The sequence below is a fragment of the Cucumis melo genome, chromosome 3 (assembly GCF_025177605.1).
Source record: "Cucumis melo cultivar AY chromosome 3, USDA_Cmelo_AY_1.0, whole genome shotgun sequence".
NCBI classification, from domain to species: domain Eukaryota; kingdom Viridiplantae; phylum Streptophyta; class Magnoliopsida; order Cucurbitales; family Cucurbitaceae; genus Cucumis; species Cucumis melo.
In genome coordinates this window covers 20,630,873-20,648,936 of record NC_066859.1, presented here as the reverse complement: position 1 = coordinate 20,648,936, position 18,064 = coordinate 20,630,873, and the positions used below count along the sequence as shown (strand labels likewise).

Sequence of the window (18,064 nt, the reverse complement as noted above, 5' to 3'; positions counted from 1 at the left end):
GTTTATTCGATTGACAGGAAATCCCACAAGGAACATCTAAGGATTGTTCTACGAATGCTATGTGAAAGACAGTTGTATCCCAAGTTCAACAAATGTGAGTTTTGGTTAAAGCAGGTAGTATTCTTAGGGTATGTAATTTCAACAAACAGAATGAATATGGATCTGCAGAAAGTTGAAGCTATCGTCAATTAGGAGAGATCGGCTAGTGCGATAGAAGTACGAAGTTTCTTAGGCTTGGCAGGATATTACAGACGTTTTGTGGAGAACTTCTCACGAATAACATTACCCTCGATAGCTTTGACAAAGAAGAATGGTAGGTTTGAGTGGTTAGATAAATGTTAACATAGTTTTTAGGAATTGAAGAAGAGATTAGTCATAACACTTATTTTAACACTCCCTCTAACAGGGAAGGAGTACGTAACTTATTGTGATGCCTTGAGGCAAAGATTAGATCGTGTGCTTATGCAAGAAGGGAAGGTAATAGCATATACTTCAAGGTAGTTGAAGAAGCATGTGTACAATTACCCTACCCATGATCTTGAACTAGCAGCAGTTGTTTTAGCACCGAAAATCTGGAGACGTTATCTATTCGATGAGAAGTGCACATTTTACAGATCATAAGAGTTTGAAATATATCTTTGATCAAAAAGAGTTAAACCTGAGACAAAAGCGATGGTTAGAACTGATTAAAGATTATGATTGTACAATAGAATATCACCCAGGTAAGGCTAACATAGTAGTAGATGCATTAAGTAGAAAGTCAAGACTTCCGAAGAGTGTTTTATGTGGTATTCGAGTACCCTTGCTGAGTGAGTTAAGAGGTTCTAAGGCAGTTCTGACTACGGAGAATTCAGGAAGCCTTTTAGTTTAATTCCAAGTCTGGTCTTCTCTGGTAGCAGAGATTGTGAGAAGGCAATCTAAGGACATCAATTTACAGAAGAAGCTTGGAAAGTCTAAGCAAGGCTTAGAGGCAGAGTTTAAGCTGAGAGTAGATGGAGTCATTGTTAAACAGGGAAAATTATGTGTTCCGGATATTAGTGAGTTTAAGGATATTAGTGAGTTTAGAAGAAGCAGATAATTCAGCTTATGCTATGCATCCAGGTAGCACCAAGATATACAGAACTCTAAAGAAGACTTATTGGTGGCCTGGAATAAAGCAAGAGATAGCCAAATATGTTGAGAAATGTTTGGTTTGTCAACAGGTTAAACCAATGAGATAGAGGCCAGGAGGACTTCTTAATCCTTTGCCAGTGCCATAATGGAAATGGAAGAACAGTACTATGGATTTTCTGTTTGGATTACCCCGTACTTCTTGTGGACATGATGGTATATGGGTGATAGTAGACAAACTTACCAAGACAACGTGATTTATACCTGTTAGAGCGACGTTTACACTAGATCAGTCAGCCAAATTATACGTCGACAAAATTGTAAGTCAATATGGAGTGTCAATATCCATAGTTTCAGATAGAGATCCGAGGTTTACTTTTAATTTTGGCCTAGCTTGCAGAAAGCATTGGGAACAAAGTTGAGGTTTAACACAACTTTCCATCCCTAGATAGATGGTTAGTCAGAGAGGATCATCCAAACCTTAGAAGACATGTTGAGAGCATGTGTTCTTCAGTTAAAAGGAAGTTGGGATACCCACTTATCACTTATGGAATTTGCTTACAATAACAACTATCGGTCTAGTATCGGCATGACACCGTTCGAGGCTTTGGATGGCATGCCATGCAAAACTCTTGCGTGTTGGAATGAAGTAGGTGAACGAAAGTTAGTTGGTCTTGACTTGGTGCAAATCACGACAAATAGTGTTAAGTTAATTGGAGAGAACTTAAAAGTAGCGCAAGATCGACAAAAGAGTTATGCCGATAAGCGACGAAGAGACTTGGAATTCCAGGTTGGAGATCAAGTTTTCTTAAAGTTGTCTCGTGGAGAGGTATTCTTTGTTTTGGAAGGAAGAGTAAGCTGAGTCCTTGATATTGGACATTATCGGATAACAGAACGAGTTGTGCCAGGAGCTTATAAACTTGAATTGCCAGTAGAACTCACTCAAATACATGATGTTTTTAATGTGTCCATATTAAGGAAATATATACCAGATCCATCACATATGTTGAAAAGGCAACTAGTTGAGTTGAGGGAAGATTTGAGTTACGATGAAGAAGCAGTTCGGATCCTCGACAGAAAAGAACAAGTTTTAATGAATAAAGCGATTCCACTGGTAAAGGTTTTATGGAGATATCACGGAGTGGAGGAGACAACTTGGGAACCAGAAGATTAGATGAAGAAGAGATACCCGACACTTTTCAGTTAGGGACTTATAAATTTCGAGGACGAAATTTTCTAAGGAGGAGGTAAGTCGTAAACTCAAGTCTTTCCTATTTCATTTTGGATTTTAGCTATTGAAAAAAAAAGAAAGAATAAAGATTTCTTAAGTTAAGAAAAAGGAAAATTAAAAAAAAGGAAATAAATAAAAGAATTAAAGGAAGAGAAAGTGGGAGAGAAAGAAGGAAATAAAAGAGAAGTTTTTATTTATTTATTTATTCATTTGTCCATCTTCATAATTTCTTTTCCCATTTCCACCGTCTCCTCTCAAGGGAAAGTAAGACACATGCCCCAGCAGCTGAGCAAGAAAGAAGAAGGAAGGTTTTGTGATATTGAGGCTGAAGAGGAAGAAGAGAACCTTGGAAAAGTGATAGCTATGACAGAAGTATGGTAAACACAGACCACCTCTAGTGTTCTGATTGGTTTAAGCTACACAAAAAGAATTAAGAGGTGAGGCTTAAATTTACTGAAATCTAATTCATTTTTTATTAAATTTTATGAAGAAAGCTTAAGAACATTTTGATGTTCATTAGGTGAATTTTGATAGAGAAGACAGGGCAGGTTGTTTTCATGCGAAATCAGGAGATCTCTATTTTTTATAGTATTTTAGAGTGTACCAGTTGAGTAGGATCTCTATTTGGTATGTTTGGAAAGATTATTCAATTTACTAGAACGTTCATGAAGAAATAAATGACTAGAAATAAGTTAAATTGTAGGGACAAGTTAAAGGGGTCGTGGTGTACGTGATTTTTGGAGTTGTTCTATTTCGAGGGATGTCTGAGATTATACACAGAGAATCAAATTTATATGTCTTGAGGTAAGTTATAAAGAACCTCATAATAAAGATTTTGACATAAAGAACACTCATTTTGGTTAAGTATTGGAAGCGTTGTGATCATTTGAATTTCATGGTGCGAATCTGGAAAATTTTGAGAAATGTGTGGAATATGGTTTTATTTCTTTAAGTTAGACTTCTTAAGCATCATCTTTAGTGAGCCATGTCAAGCATAACATTTTAAGAACATACTATTTAGGTTTTTAATACTCGCTTTTGGTTATTTGACAGGCCAAGAGAAAATAGGTCAGGTTTACACACCGGGGAACTAGTTTAAGACTGTGAGTGACAAAAACAAGTTTTGAAAATGATTCTTTTTTTTTTAAAACTGTTTCTTATAACTAAATGTTTAACGTGCTTGACTACGAGTTTATAAATGATATATGATTTCTATGTTTAGCTTTCTTGTATGAGTTTCGAGCTTAGATTTCTTAATGGAAAATCCACATGTTAGCACGTGATTAATGAGTTCTGAAAAGCAGTTGAAATGACATTTGTTTAAGCAAAGCATAGTTTAAGCAAGAATTATTTTATGGTTTTTGGTTTTTCCACAAACAAGCTGAGTAAGCTCGAGTTTATGCAAGGTTAAGATAAGCATACATGTTTTAATATTTTTTTATGCTTTATAATATTTCCATTGACTACATGACTGAGATCTTGGGCCTGAGGCTAGAGGATATCGTGTGCACACAGGTTGCGTTCCGTTGTTGACGTTAAGTGTACTTCGTGACAACGATGCTGTCATGAGTGCTGGGCGAGCTCCACTACAATAAAGATGATGGGAGTGTTGGGCGGGCTCACATCGTAGAACTAATAAACGTTGTTTGTATTGGGTGTTCCCTACACAACGTAATGAAGTCATATTAGTTAAATAGTTTATAAACAGGAAATGTCTTGCTAGATTTTATAGATATATGTATTGAATGTTTGAATGAGCTATTTCCTGAAAATATTTATAGTTAACGGTTTGCTTGTTAGATTTATAAGTTTTCAAAGATTATCATGAGTTCTGATTTATAGTTTTAAAGTATTGTCACTCACTAGGCTTTATAGGTTACCCTTCCAAATTGTTTCCCTCACTTTTCAGGTAGAGGTTAAGCTCCCGGTGCCTGATAGACTACCTTAGTCTGCTGGAAGCTCCTAGAATAATTGCAGTGCGTGGTTGGAGTTGTACTTATAATCTGTCATATTCTGTTGTATATGTTCTGTAGGGTTTAGTTAAGTACAAGTTGTATAAGTTTTGGCTGTTGTTGTGTAAACTGTGGTGTCTATCTTATTTGGTATGGTGTAACTTCGGTGTGTTTGTAGGTTAGTTATTTTAGGACTACACTTAATGTATGTTATGTGTTATCTAGGTTCCGTTGTCATGTGTTGCATGTAAAGTAATTATACATGAGATTAGCTTGTTTATCAGGATCAATAGTTCAACAGAGTCGACAAGTATTGTTTTGCGATGAACGGTGTCAGTCGACATCATGTTGTCTTTTGGACTAAGCTAGCAAGTGGTTCGGGAGGGGGTGTGACATATTGAAACCTTTTTATCATCTAAACTTTGAATTTTTAGAAGTGATGGCGGTGGAGAGTACATAAATCACAAAATTTGTGATTTCTCACTAGTAAAGGAATCTTACATAAAAATCATGTCCACACACTCTGGAACAAAATGGTATATAGCTGAAAGAAAACATCGTCATAGAGTTGAAATGGCTCTTTCCATGGTGTCTAAATCTTATTTTCCTTCTCGTTTTTGGTACTTTGCATTTGCAACTGCTGTATGCATAACTAATTGTTTACCCTCTCTTACTCTTAATAACAAATCTCCTTTTAGTTGTCTATATTTTTTCTTACCTGACTATTTCTTTCTTTGAGTTTTTGGTTGCCCTTGGTATCAACTTCTTAGACCATATAATTCTAATAAATTGCAACCCTGTGCTACACAATGTGTTTTCCTCGATTACCTTCTTGGCTACAAACGACAAGGCTATGATATCTCAAAAGATAAATTCTACAGCTCACAACATGTTATCTTTGATGAATAAGTTTTTCCTTTTGAACAATATTCTCTGACTTGGACAATTTCTCCTTCCTTAATCAAATTTTGCCTTTTTTCATTCTCCCTTTGTTTCAAACTCTAATAATATCATAACCAACCCATTTGATTTAGTACAAAACACAACCTCTAATCCTCTTTTCCTACCTTAACATCTGAATCAACACCACATACACCAATACCAACACCAAATATAACCTTTTTCCAAACCATTCAACAAAAAATTTGAAACCTTTAACGACTTCCAATATTCTGAGAAAAGAATCTTAACCAATATTCTGAGAAAAGAATCTTAACCAATATTCTGAGAAAAGAATCTTAACCACAATATATGGTTGATACCTTAATGTTGTGTCATCTGCTTCTTCAGTGATTACTAATCATTGAATGCAAACAAGATCAAAATCAGGTATATCTTAGAAGAAAAGTCTTTGTGGTTTTTGTTAATTTAGTTGTTGATGAACCAACTGAAGGAATAAGAGCCATATGCAACGCAATAATTAATAGAGACCTTAATTTAATTTAATTTGAATTTAAAAAATACTAATACATTGTCAAAAGAGACAATTTCTATGGCTAAGCATGCTTATATAGAGAAGAAATATAAAGAAGAGTAAAAGGCACTTACATTCATTGACAATTCTGTATTTGTCAATCACTAAATTGGGGCACTACCACTTGGTAACCTTCCTATTCTCTGAGTTGAGATTATGGTTTAAGGGAACCAAAGTTGGAAGGAAAATTTTTTAAAGAAAGTTTTGCTCTGAGAGAATATGCAGAAGCAAAGGCAGATCGATCAAAATTTGGATCTCTTTGCCATATGTAAATTGAAGAAAAAGGGAGATGGAGAAAAAAAATGGGAAAATGGAAAAACCACGAGTGTTCCCTATTAATTTAATAAATTAAATTAATAATAATAATATTAAATAAATAAATAAATAAATTAGATTAATAATTAATTAAATCATATTTAAATAAATATCTCTCACAAACTTATAGTTTTAATTTAATTAATTTAATTAAATCAAATTAAACTATTAATTAATTCTCTAATTAATTAATTGCTAAATTAAATATCTTATATGTAATTTACTCTAAATGGAATCATATTCAAATATAAATTTCTCTCATAACCTATAGATTTAATGTATATCATATACACATTAAATTTTAACCTATAGTTTTAATATGGATCTAATTCATATTAAATTAATATTTGAATTCATTTAAATATTTTATTCTCTCATAAGTTAATTTTGAATCATATCCAAAATTAAATTTATACAATAAAGTTTAATTAAAATATTAATTTTATATTATAATGTATCACCATACATTATATTAATTTCCAAAGTAAATTTGACCATTTCAAATTACAATCAATACAAATAAATCTCATTACATTTACGAGCTAAAAAGGGGATCTAATGAACCTATAGACTAAAAGCTACAACAATATAAGATTAATTGGCTAAACTCATTAACCACATTAATCAATATTTTTTAATTGTGTACACTCCACTAAAGACTTACAGTTGAACTCTTCTCATTATAGATATATTTATTTATCCACGGATATATACCAATAACAGTAAGTTAGTCCTTTACAAGTGTTCGTAACACCAGCTGAGTCAAATTATCATTTTACCTCTAGGTTACTTTTAGTCTTTAAATACGAATGCTCCTCTAATGAACAACCTGTTTGTGGTCTAACAACTAAACAAAAACCCCTCTCGTACCATAGAGAGGGTATGACTATTCAAGTCCTAAAGACACCACTTAAGGGAACACTCATCTACTTACCCTAAAGTTGGGAAGAAGTGAATCTCATATTGTGTGATCATGTTTTCAGCTCCCCACTCAGTCTTATTCAATCGGTAATCTGGCTACTTTCACCCATACAAATCAATGGATAATTCCTCGTGAACAGAAGTTCATAACACACTCAAGATTAAGACTAAGTTACCTACGTCATCCTAATGAAATAGAAATCTAACCAGTTAACTGAGTTACATTTAGTGGTTACTATTTTGTGGTCAAGTCTTACGAAAACTCATTGTATATGATACCCTCACTTGCATGTCACCTACATGAGCACGTTGGATCATTCCGTTTGTATCAAATACAAAATGAGTCGTATCTATAATGATGTTGGGTTTTATGTCCTATAACTCGTAAATAGTAAATATAATCCATTGACCGTTATTAATAAAGTGTTATTGGTTTTATTATTAGTTGTCTTAATAACCTAAATCCAATAAACTAACATTCTAAGCTATTTGATTAGTCTTGAACAGTATGTAGAGACATATAGGGATCGATGTCCGAGATCAACTTAAAGGGTTTATAGTATAAGGATAAGGCTGAGTACCTTATCCCAGTAACATTATGGATACGACTCACTTTGCATTTGATACAAATGCAAATATCTAACGCGTTCATGTAGGTGACATGTGAGTGAGGGTATCCTATGCAATGAGTTTGCATAAGACCGAATCGCAAAATAGTAACCACTAGATGTAACTCTGTTAACTAGTTAGGTTTCTATTTCATTAGGATGACCTAGGTAACTTAGTCTTAATCCTAAATGTATTATGAACTATTGTCCGCGAGAGATTTTCCTTTTATTTGTACTAGAAAGAGTGTTTAGATTGCCGACTCAATATGCTTATCATTTTGGGGACAAGACCGAGTGGGGAGCTGAAAACTTAATCACACAAGATGGAATTTACTTCTTCTCGACTTTAGGGTAAGTAAATAAGTGTTTCCTTAAATGGTGTCTGCGTGACTTGAACAAAAGGTCCTACCCTCTCTATGGCACGAGAGGGGTTTCTGTTTGGTGTATGGACCATAAACAAGTTGTTCGTTAGAGGAGCATTGGTATTTAAGGACTAGAAGTAACCCATGGGCAAAACGATAATGTAACCCAGCTGGTATTACAAACACTTGTGAATGACTAACTTACTGGTATTGGTTTATATCCGTGGATACGTAAATATATCTACAATGAGAAGAATTCAACTGTGAGTCTTTAGTGGAGTGTACACACAGTTAATGAATATTGATGAATGTGGTTAATGAGTTTAGCCAATTAAACTCATATCGTTGTAACTTGTGATCTGTAGGTTCATTAGGTCCTCTTCCTAGTTCGTAAAAGGTAACGAGATTTAATTGTATTGGTTGTAATTTGAAATGTTTAAATTTACTTTGGGAATTAATATAGTGTATGGTGATATATTATAATATAAAGTTTATATTTTAATTAAACTTTATTATTGAATTTAATTTTGGATATGATTCAAAATTAATTTATGAGAGAATAAAATATTTGAATGAGTTTAAATATTATTTTAATGTGAATTAGATCCATATTAAAACTATAGGTTAAAATTTAATATGTATAAGATACACATTAAAACCATTGGTTGTGAGAGAAATTTATATTTGAATATGATTCAAATTTAGATTAAATTAAATATAAAATATTTAATTTAATAATTAATTAATTAGAGAATTAATTAATAGTTTAGCTTAATTTTATTTAATTGAACTTGATTTAAGTAAATTAATTAAATTAAAACTATAGGTTATGTGAGAGATATTAATTTAAATATGATTTAAATGAAATATTAATTAAATATAATTTAATTAATTAAGTTAATTAATTAATAATTTTAATTTTAATTTAATTTTTTAAATTAATAAGGAACATGGGTGGTTTTTCCACGTTCCTCGTTTTACTCTGTCTGAAGAAGAGGGAGATACAAGTACGTGAAAATAATATAGTTATGTGTTGTGAATTACAATTCTCTCGATAGAAAATTTCTCTCTAAAAATTCCATTCCAATTTTGGTTTCCACCAACCAAAATCTCACTTAGAGAATAGGGGGTTTCCTAGTGGTAGTGTCTCCAAATTTGGTGGTTTATAGATCCAAAGTCGTCCACGATCGTAAGTATTCTGCCTCTTCTCTGTAATTCTCTGTATGTATCTTTTTGCATGCTTAGCCATAAATAAATTAGTTTTTGCCAATGTAATGGTATTTTTAGGTTCCTAAATTAAATTGTGTTAAGATTTCTGTATTTTTTTCGCTGTGCAAGGACTCTCAATCCCTTCAAGTGTTACTAGGATAAGGTATTCAATCTTATCCCTATACTATAGACTCTTTAAATTGTATCTCGAACATTGATCCCTATATGTCTCTACATACTGTTTAAGACTCATCAAACAGCTTAGGATATTAGTTTATTGGATTTAGGTTATTAAGACAAAAATAATAATATAATCAATAACACTAGTTGAAATTATAATAATAACATTTTCTTAATAATAGTTAATGGATTATATTTACTATCTACAAGTTTTAGGACATAAATCCAACAAGCTCCCGCTTGGACAAACTCTTGTCTCTATGGGATATACATAATAAAGTAATCCTCAAACATTGAAAATGGTAAAATACTACAAGTATATTACATAAAACGCATACATACAAATACAATAAACTAGGACATCCTTATACACATTATACATCTCTCACTTGTCCTAGATTACCTAATGTATATATCTCGTAGACCTAGATCACTTTCTAGATGACCTCGAACACTTTAGCTGTGAGAGACTTCATAAATGGATCAACAATATTGTGCTCTGAAGCGATCTTGGTGATGATCACATCCCCTCTTTGCACAATCTCTTGTATCAGGTGATACTTTCTCTCTATGTGTTTCCCTCGTTTGTGGTTGCGGGGTTCTTGTCTACATCATTCATTGTCTGTTTATAGAATAATGGATCCTCAACACCATCATCTGGTATGACAACCTGAGTTTTAGTTAAACCCAAATAACGGTTAGGTTGTGATACAACCCTCCCACCGCATCAAGGCATTCTCAACGATTGAGAAGGACGAGACGCACCTAATGTGTTAGGTTTCATCAACTCTTGATAAGGGACCAACTTCATCAACAACTCTTGTGGATTCATCAGTAGCTTCATTTAATACTAATTTGCTTCATGGTTTATGATCTCTCATGTGGTATTCTTCTAAAAAAGTAGCATTTGTCAATACAAAACACTATGTTTTCTTGTGGGTCGAAGAATATACTATCTCTTGTTTCTTTAGGGTAACCAACAAATTGGAATAACCTTGAACGTGGTTTCAACTTATTGGGATTTGTCACTAACACGTGTGCTGCATAACCCTTGATTTTGAAATGATTTAAACTAGGTTTACGTACTCTCCATAACTCGAAAGGTGTTTCAGAAACACTATTCGAGGGAACATTGTTCAAGATATGAAGTGCAGTCTCCACGTGAAAGTCAAGAGTCTGTAATGATTAAAAATCAAATTTTAATATATGAAAATTAATTTTAAGACTTTATTACCAAACATAAATTTGTTTGTTTAGAAATAAATTTTACAAAATCAAGATCAATAGTACCAACTCTAGCTTTCACTCCCAAACACATTCTTGATGAGTTTTGCTAAGTTTTATAAATAGTTTCAACATTTTACTATTTTTGAAAATGTCCAATAAATAAATAAATAAATAAATAAATAAATAAATATATATATATATATATATATATATATTCGAAGAACTTATATAAACGTGAATTTCGGAACAACTATAATATAAGTCGATAAAAATTGTGAAAAATATAGCTCTAAATTATTTTTTTATCCTAAAAGTTTTTTAGTGTCAAATTGTAACCATATGTTTTATAACTTATTATACTCGTAACTTTTAAAATAAAAAATTTGTGATGGTGAAATTTGATAACAAAGCTTTCGTTGAAAAGCGTAAAACAATCTTAGAAGGTGGATTCACGTTTGATGAGTCAGCATAAATAAGCTGACATGGAAATAAAACTAATTTTAATTGGCCAGCATTGAACAAAGGTAGATGTCAAGCAGCGTGTGCGCCTTCGAACTCCATGCATATTCCTCGCGCTACCACGTGCCAACTCAGCAATATATAACTAACCACGTGGGACCCACTCATCAGTCAACAAATCGACGGCCACGATCAAACCTCTCATCTCCCTTACCCTTTTTCTCCATTTTAATTCATCTTATTTTCGCGTGTAAAACTCGTGGAAATCCCCTCGTATCCACGTTCTTTTTTGCCTAAACACGTGGCAGCTCCCTCTCTTAATCCCCTGCATTAACCTCCACCATAACCACAAGAAATCCACGATTCCCAACTCGACAACACGTCAATAAGTGGAGAATAACGTCATTGTGGATTATAAAGAAAGCAGTTGCAAAGAAATAAAATGATACGCAGCACAGAGGAGTAAATTCTGGTGGTGGAGGAAGAAGACCCGAAGCCCACAAGTTCAAGACTTCGGGACTTTCAATCAAATTAAGAAACAAAAAAGGAATAAAAATCCAAAATTGACCATTTAAATTGAGAAGAATTTGTATTTTCGTTTTCGAGTAACGCGATTGGTGTAATCCTTTTCGAGAAAAAATTGATTTAATCCTTTCGATTTAACCAGTCTCGTTGCCTCCTCCACCGGCGCCGTCGTTGTTTGAATCAATCACAATCTGACTTTCCAACCGAAAAGCGATTTTTCAAGAAATATTAGGGAAGGCAATCAATCGTCTTCCCCCATCGTTCAATTGTTCTTTAATTTGTCTCTGCAATCCAATCCAATCCAATCCAATCCAATCCAATGGCTTCTTTAGGAATTCGATGTGGAGGAAATTGCGGTGTATTGAATCTTAACAACGGATGCGATCACAAAGCATTCCCTCCTCCTCGTTCTCTAGTCCTTTCCACCGCAAGATTAAGGAAATCGAGGAGTTACATTACCGCGATGAAGAGTTTAGAGCCGGTGAATCGAAGAAAAAATGGAAACGATGAAGTAATTTCTCGCGAGAAGTTAGATGAATGGATGAAGGAATCAGTGGTTGACATTGTGAAGAATCTTCGAGAGGCACCTCTGTTTGTCCGATTTTACAAAGAGAATGGGAAAACGGCGAGATTCGAAACGGAGAAGGGGGTGGAGGAATATAGATGGCCGGTCTTGGAAAAACAATGGAAAAACGGAGCAGAACCGACGCCGGAAGGGATCATATTCGTACAAAAGCTTGAAGAAGAAGAAGAAGAAGAAGAAGAAGAAGAAGAGGGGGAAGAAGAAGTTGAAATGGAAGGGGAATCGAAGGCGTGGGGGATTGTAGTACAAGGGAGAGGAGTTGAAAGAGGAGCACCGGTGTGTTACTTGTTGAAGACGAGTAGAGCGGCGGGGTTAGGGCTATGGTGTACGCATTTCTGCTTGGTTAGGGTTAAGAATTTCAGAGAGACGACGAAATCGCAGCTTCAGAATTGTTGGTTGATGCAGAATCAATAAAGAAGAAGAACAGTGGCGGTTCAATTGTTAAATATTGGTAAGAATACACTCGTAGTTTCAAATTCAATACTCAATTTGAAGTAATTGTGCATAGTTCTTTTTTTGGGAGTTTGTGTTCTTTTGATCGAAAGGGAACTTGGAAGTACTTTTGGTGAGGATGATGGAGGAGAGGGATAATTAGTTATTTTATTTTTAATTTTTTTATCGTTAATTATTTAGTTATATATAATATCTAATTAGTTAATTCCAAACTATACCTATGCTTATTCTCACTTGTTGTTTCCAGATTTGGATTACTTGGAGTGGTTGGACACTCTTTGGATATTAAAGAAATAAAAGTGAAAAATAAATCTTTTTGAAAACTTCCTTTAGGTGTTGTAGATGTTTACCCAGGGTTGCACCGTCCAAATAAAGTCAAGTCGATATTTGGCTACATTTCTAACTATTTTTAAAATCTTTGCTATTTAAAATATTACATTTTCTTGGTTATGTGATGATTTTGTTAGGTCTAGTTTGTCCCACTCGAAAGTAATAAATGCAACAGAGTTAGGTAAACAAGACCATATAGGATGCTTTGATTGAACCACGTAGGGTGGTTTAATTGAAAACCATATAGGGTGCTTTCATTGGTACCAAAACATTTTAGACCTTAAAATCAAATAAAAACTAAACATAAAAATGTAAGCAATTGATTGTTGTACTTTCTTAGACATTTTGGTTGAATAATATTTAGATCCCGTTAGTTGTATTCTATATTTGTATTCTACCTTCATATTTAATTGTTAATTCATTCGGTCAACTCAAAGTCGTCAAAAGTTATTAATATGAGCTTTCATCATCTTATTTGACTTTTAATATTTGAATCAATTAATTATCCTTTTAAGAAAAGATTTAGCCAACTAAGCCAAATTCAACCCAACCAAAAGACAATGTCAAATATATGTTATCCCACCAACTACGTTACGTTCAATTGTTAGTTATGACAAAATTGATTCTCTCATTATTCTCTTTAGAAAATAATTTCTTTTGCTTCAAATTTCAGTTAGTTAATTCACCTTTTGAAATTTATCAAAAATAACCCCCTAAAGTTCCCATCTTTCACAACTAACACGGTCTTCGAGAACTCTTGGCTTAAGTTAGCCACGTGAAAATTATTAGATCAACGTTTTAGAAACTCCACCTTGGCTTAATAAGTTTAGACTCGGGTTTTCTTCTCCTTCCAACAAATTTCTTTACACAAAATCACAAAAACAGGGTTATTTATCTTTATCTTGTCTTTATTAAAGATTGTTTGATTTCTAACCTACATGTTGTTGACCCTAGAAAGTTTACGTAAAATCTTGATGTAAACACACAAATCTTGAACAAAATCCGTATGTTTTGCCTCACATTTCCTAAAATAATTAAAACTCAAGCGAGATATATAGATTTTTGGGCCTAGATGCATAATTTCTCATGGGATTCGTATTTGTTTGCTTTCATTCCAAATGTCACATATTCATTTCTTTTGAATAAGAATGAGAACGAGAACAAATACGCAGGGCCACATGGTATACTTTTAGACGTTGGAATAAAGTATTGGAAATGTTTACACCAAATATATAGAATTGGTGGTGTTATGGGTCAATTTTAGACCAAAGGGCATAATCAACATAAGAAGAAGAAAAAGAAGTTATTGGGTCTAGAAAATAATAACAAATGTGACAAGAGAATGAATCGAGTTTAAGCAAAATGCTCATTAGGTCTTGAGCTAAAGTAGGCCGATTGGCCTCAACCTCAACCAAGGATGAATTTAGGCCGACCTTCTCTTTTTGGTGAATGAAAGCGTATTACAACCTATTAAGGTACCGTTCATCGAAAACTTCTTCTCGATAAATTGGATGCTTCCCATGGAAGATCTTCCCCCTATATCTTTTGGCAAAAAACCATCTTGTGCGAGTCTTGAAAAAAAAGAGAAAGGGAAAGATTTATGCAAAGAGTTTTCTTCTTCTTAAAATTTTAAGAGAGAGAGAGCTTGAGCAAATAGAATTCAGTAAGAAAAACCAAACCTACAAAAACAACTTTTCTGTTTTTTAGGAGGGGAAGGTAACTTCACACCTCTCCAACCTATGCATAAAGTTAGGAAGAGATTGAGATTTATTAATATAACTAAATGGATAATTTACATAGATGTAACAAAATTCATTCATATTTACGGTCAATGTAACAAAAAAACAAAATGTATTAAAGTTGGTAAAATATTTTCATAATTTTTAGATTTTTCTTTGAATATTGTTGGCGATTCGTCACTTTTTTTTTTTTGCGATTTATTTATTTTCTCTTCTAGATTTCTTCATCTTCTTTTCCAAATTTTCTTTCTTCTATTTTTAAATGATTTATTCATCTTCTCTTCCAGATTTTTTCATCTCCTCTTCCATATTTTTTTTCTTCTATTTTTAAACGATTTGTTCTTCTGTTTAAATCTTCTATTTAAATCTTCTATATTATTTCACCTTCACCATTTTCGGTAAGATTCTGTGAAGCTATTTCATCTTTTTCTCAAATTCAAGAATATCAAGATCGTCTAAATATCATTTTTACATTATCTAAACGATCGTTTACCATTATCAACACGATCATTTAAATTTGTAACGTTTTTCTCATTGTTTAGAACGAACTATACGACCGTGTTGGCATGATCTAAACAATCGCTTACTATAATTAACACAATCGTTTAGTATTGTCAACATGATTGTTTAGCGTGGTCAACAAGATTGTTTGATTTGAAGTTTTTAACGATCATTTACATTGGATTATACGATTGCTTATCATAGTCAACACAATCATTTTTCATGATCAACACGATTGTTTAGCGTGAGCAGCACGATCATTTAAATTTGAAGTATTTTCCCGATTGTTAATTAAAAGAACTAGACAATTGTGTATCATGACCTAAAGGATAGTAGATCATTCGTTTAGACTATAGTACATGATCGTTTAGAAGAAAATTACTTGTGCGCCCGTGTGGCCAATTAATTGCATGTTGATTAGGACATTTTTTATATTTTCCATTCTGGGCTTGGGGCTTTTTTCGTTTTTAGAATTGTTCTATACAACGTAAATATTCTATCGACTTGTTATATTTTTTTAAAAAAACCCTAATTCAATACAATAAGATTTAATTAAATATCTTATATTAATTAAATAAACATTTGTATTAGATGCCTCTCTCTCATAACCTATAGTTTTAATATGTATCGTATTCATATTATTTATAATCTAGAGTTTTAATTGTAAATCATAATTACAATTAACTATATATATTATATTGGCTCATTGTACATTATACTTTATATTAATCATATTCATATACAATTACTATATATCCCTTAGTTAATTGAACAATTAAAATTATTCTTTCAAACAATGGTCCTTATTAATTTGTTATGAGTTAGTACGGGGTCTAGTGAACATAAAGATTATAAGCTTCAATGATACAAGATTAAATAATTAATTTTTTTTAATTAAAATTGGCTAACATCATTAATTATGGGACATTCACTGTAGAACGTACCGTAAAACGTGTTGCATCCATGGATATAATTATTACAAAGTAAGTCAATCTTTCACGAGTTATTCATAATTAATTAGTTATAATTTGGTCAAATTACTCTTTTACCCCTATAATTACCTATATGTTCTTAAGTACCTGTGATCCTCTAATGAACAAAGTATTTATGATCCAACTATAAACTAAGTCCCTCTTAGGCTAGTGAGAGGATGAGACCTCATTGTTCAAATCTTGGAGCACTACAAGAAAAGTGACCTTCTATGACACTTTATTACAAGAAAAATTGAGAGGAGAGAAGAAACAATTGTCATAATATGTCAAAATGCACTTTTTTGGCGGGAAAAGACGTTTTTGGAAATTATTTTTCGTGACAGTTATTTGTTGTCATAAAAGCATTTAGGGTTTATTATAATAATTTATTAAAATAAGAAATCCCTAAATTTATTAAAATAATTGATTAAAATAAAAAATCCCTAATTTCTCAACCCCTCCCATTTGCGCTCGTTGCCCTTCTTCCATTTGCACGCACTGTCCTTCTTCCATTTGCGCCTGCTGCTATTCGTAAATACCTCCACCGTCTTCTTCTTCGTCTGATGACTATTCGACGTCAAGTGACTCTTCGACATCCAGCCATTGTTCAACTTCTACCCAGGTTCGAGTTCGGTCGACGTTCAACTTTCGCCCAATACGACTTTCGCTCTGATTCTTCTTTCGCCCACAATTCGACTTCTGCCAACCATCGGTCTTTCGTCGACCGTCTATCTTCCGCCCACTGTACGACGTCAGTCCACTATTCCACCTCTGCCCACGCTTCAACGTCATTGGAGTTTGCCACCGGTGAGTCTCAATCCCTCACACTCCACCTTCTAAATCTGGACTGTTTTCTTATAAGTGAGACACTCCTAACATGATAAGAAGTCACAACCAGCAAAATATTTTGTGACATAAACAAAGAATTACTTTTCATAAACTTTTAAAATCAAGTCATTCCACGTTAGCATATTTAGAAATGGTCACTGATCATGTCAAAGTGTGTAGTTTGTATGCAATATTTGACCATTGAGATGCAAAAAGATAGTAGGATTGCTTAACATTGATAGCTTGAGATAACCATCCATATGATGAGAGAAAGAGGAGTTGATATTTAGGTATATTTGCTTCTTCACTACAAATTGTCAATGTCCTTTAATTGTTGGTGCATTTATTCTTCATCCTACCTTTTCTTTTTAAGTACAATTGATTTCACATCTTTTGTTTGAATGACTTTACTAACTTACATTGCTCTAAACAACCAAGCATGGGTCTCATTATCACTATCATTTGTTATATATATGAATTTGATCCGAAGATTTAAGCGTCCAATATCATTTTTATGTAAGTTGTAGGCCCTTTTTCTACTAGTGAGAATAGTTCATATATGGGGTGTTTTGATTAAGAATAGGATTATTATTTTTACAATTGGCTTAAATGAAAATAATTATAAGTACAATCATCGTGTCCTTATTCAAATTAAATTTAGTTTAGAATATATAGAATTTACATTAATTTGATATGTTGCTTATTAGAAAAAATGTCACATATATGGTGTAAAAGGAAATATGTAAGTGTTATATTGATTTAATTTTTGAATAGGTTTGATTTTTTATTACTATATAAATAGGTGTTTTAGAGTTATATTTCAGTATACAATTTATGTTACAAAACCGACAAATAAATAATACAAAAATGTAAAATATACAATTTACCCTTGTTTTAAAATTTTCAATTTTGTCCTTGTTTAAATAAAAGGAGTATTACTTTACCACGCTTATATTTTCTTTGAAAAGTCACTAAATTCCTTTTAATGCAACCTCATTATTAATGCAATCATTATTCTGCGTGTTCTTCTATTTTGTAGTGGGTTCTATATGAAATCTGTGTATAATAGGATGTAGTTACTAATTC

The 18,064-nt window shown here is 32.7% G+C and overlaps 1 protein-coding gene across 1 annotated transcript; it reads left to right on the top strand.

Moving 5' to 3' along the window:
- Positions 1-11,405: 11,405 nt before the first annotated feature.
- LOC103496620 (uncharacterized) lies at positions 11,406-12,932 on the top strand. Its single transcript, XM_008458555.3, has one exon. It carries the CDS (start codon positions 11,893-11,895, stop codon positions 12,568-12,570), a length of 678 nt encoding a protein of 225 aa, XP_008456777.1. The 5' UTR covers positions 11,406-11,892; the 3' UTR covers positions 12,571-12,932.
- The last annotated feature ends 5,132 nt before the right edge of the window (positions 12,933-18,064 follow it).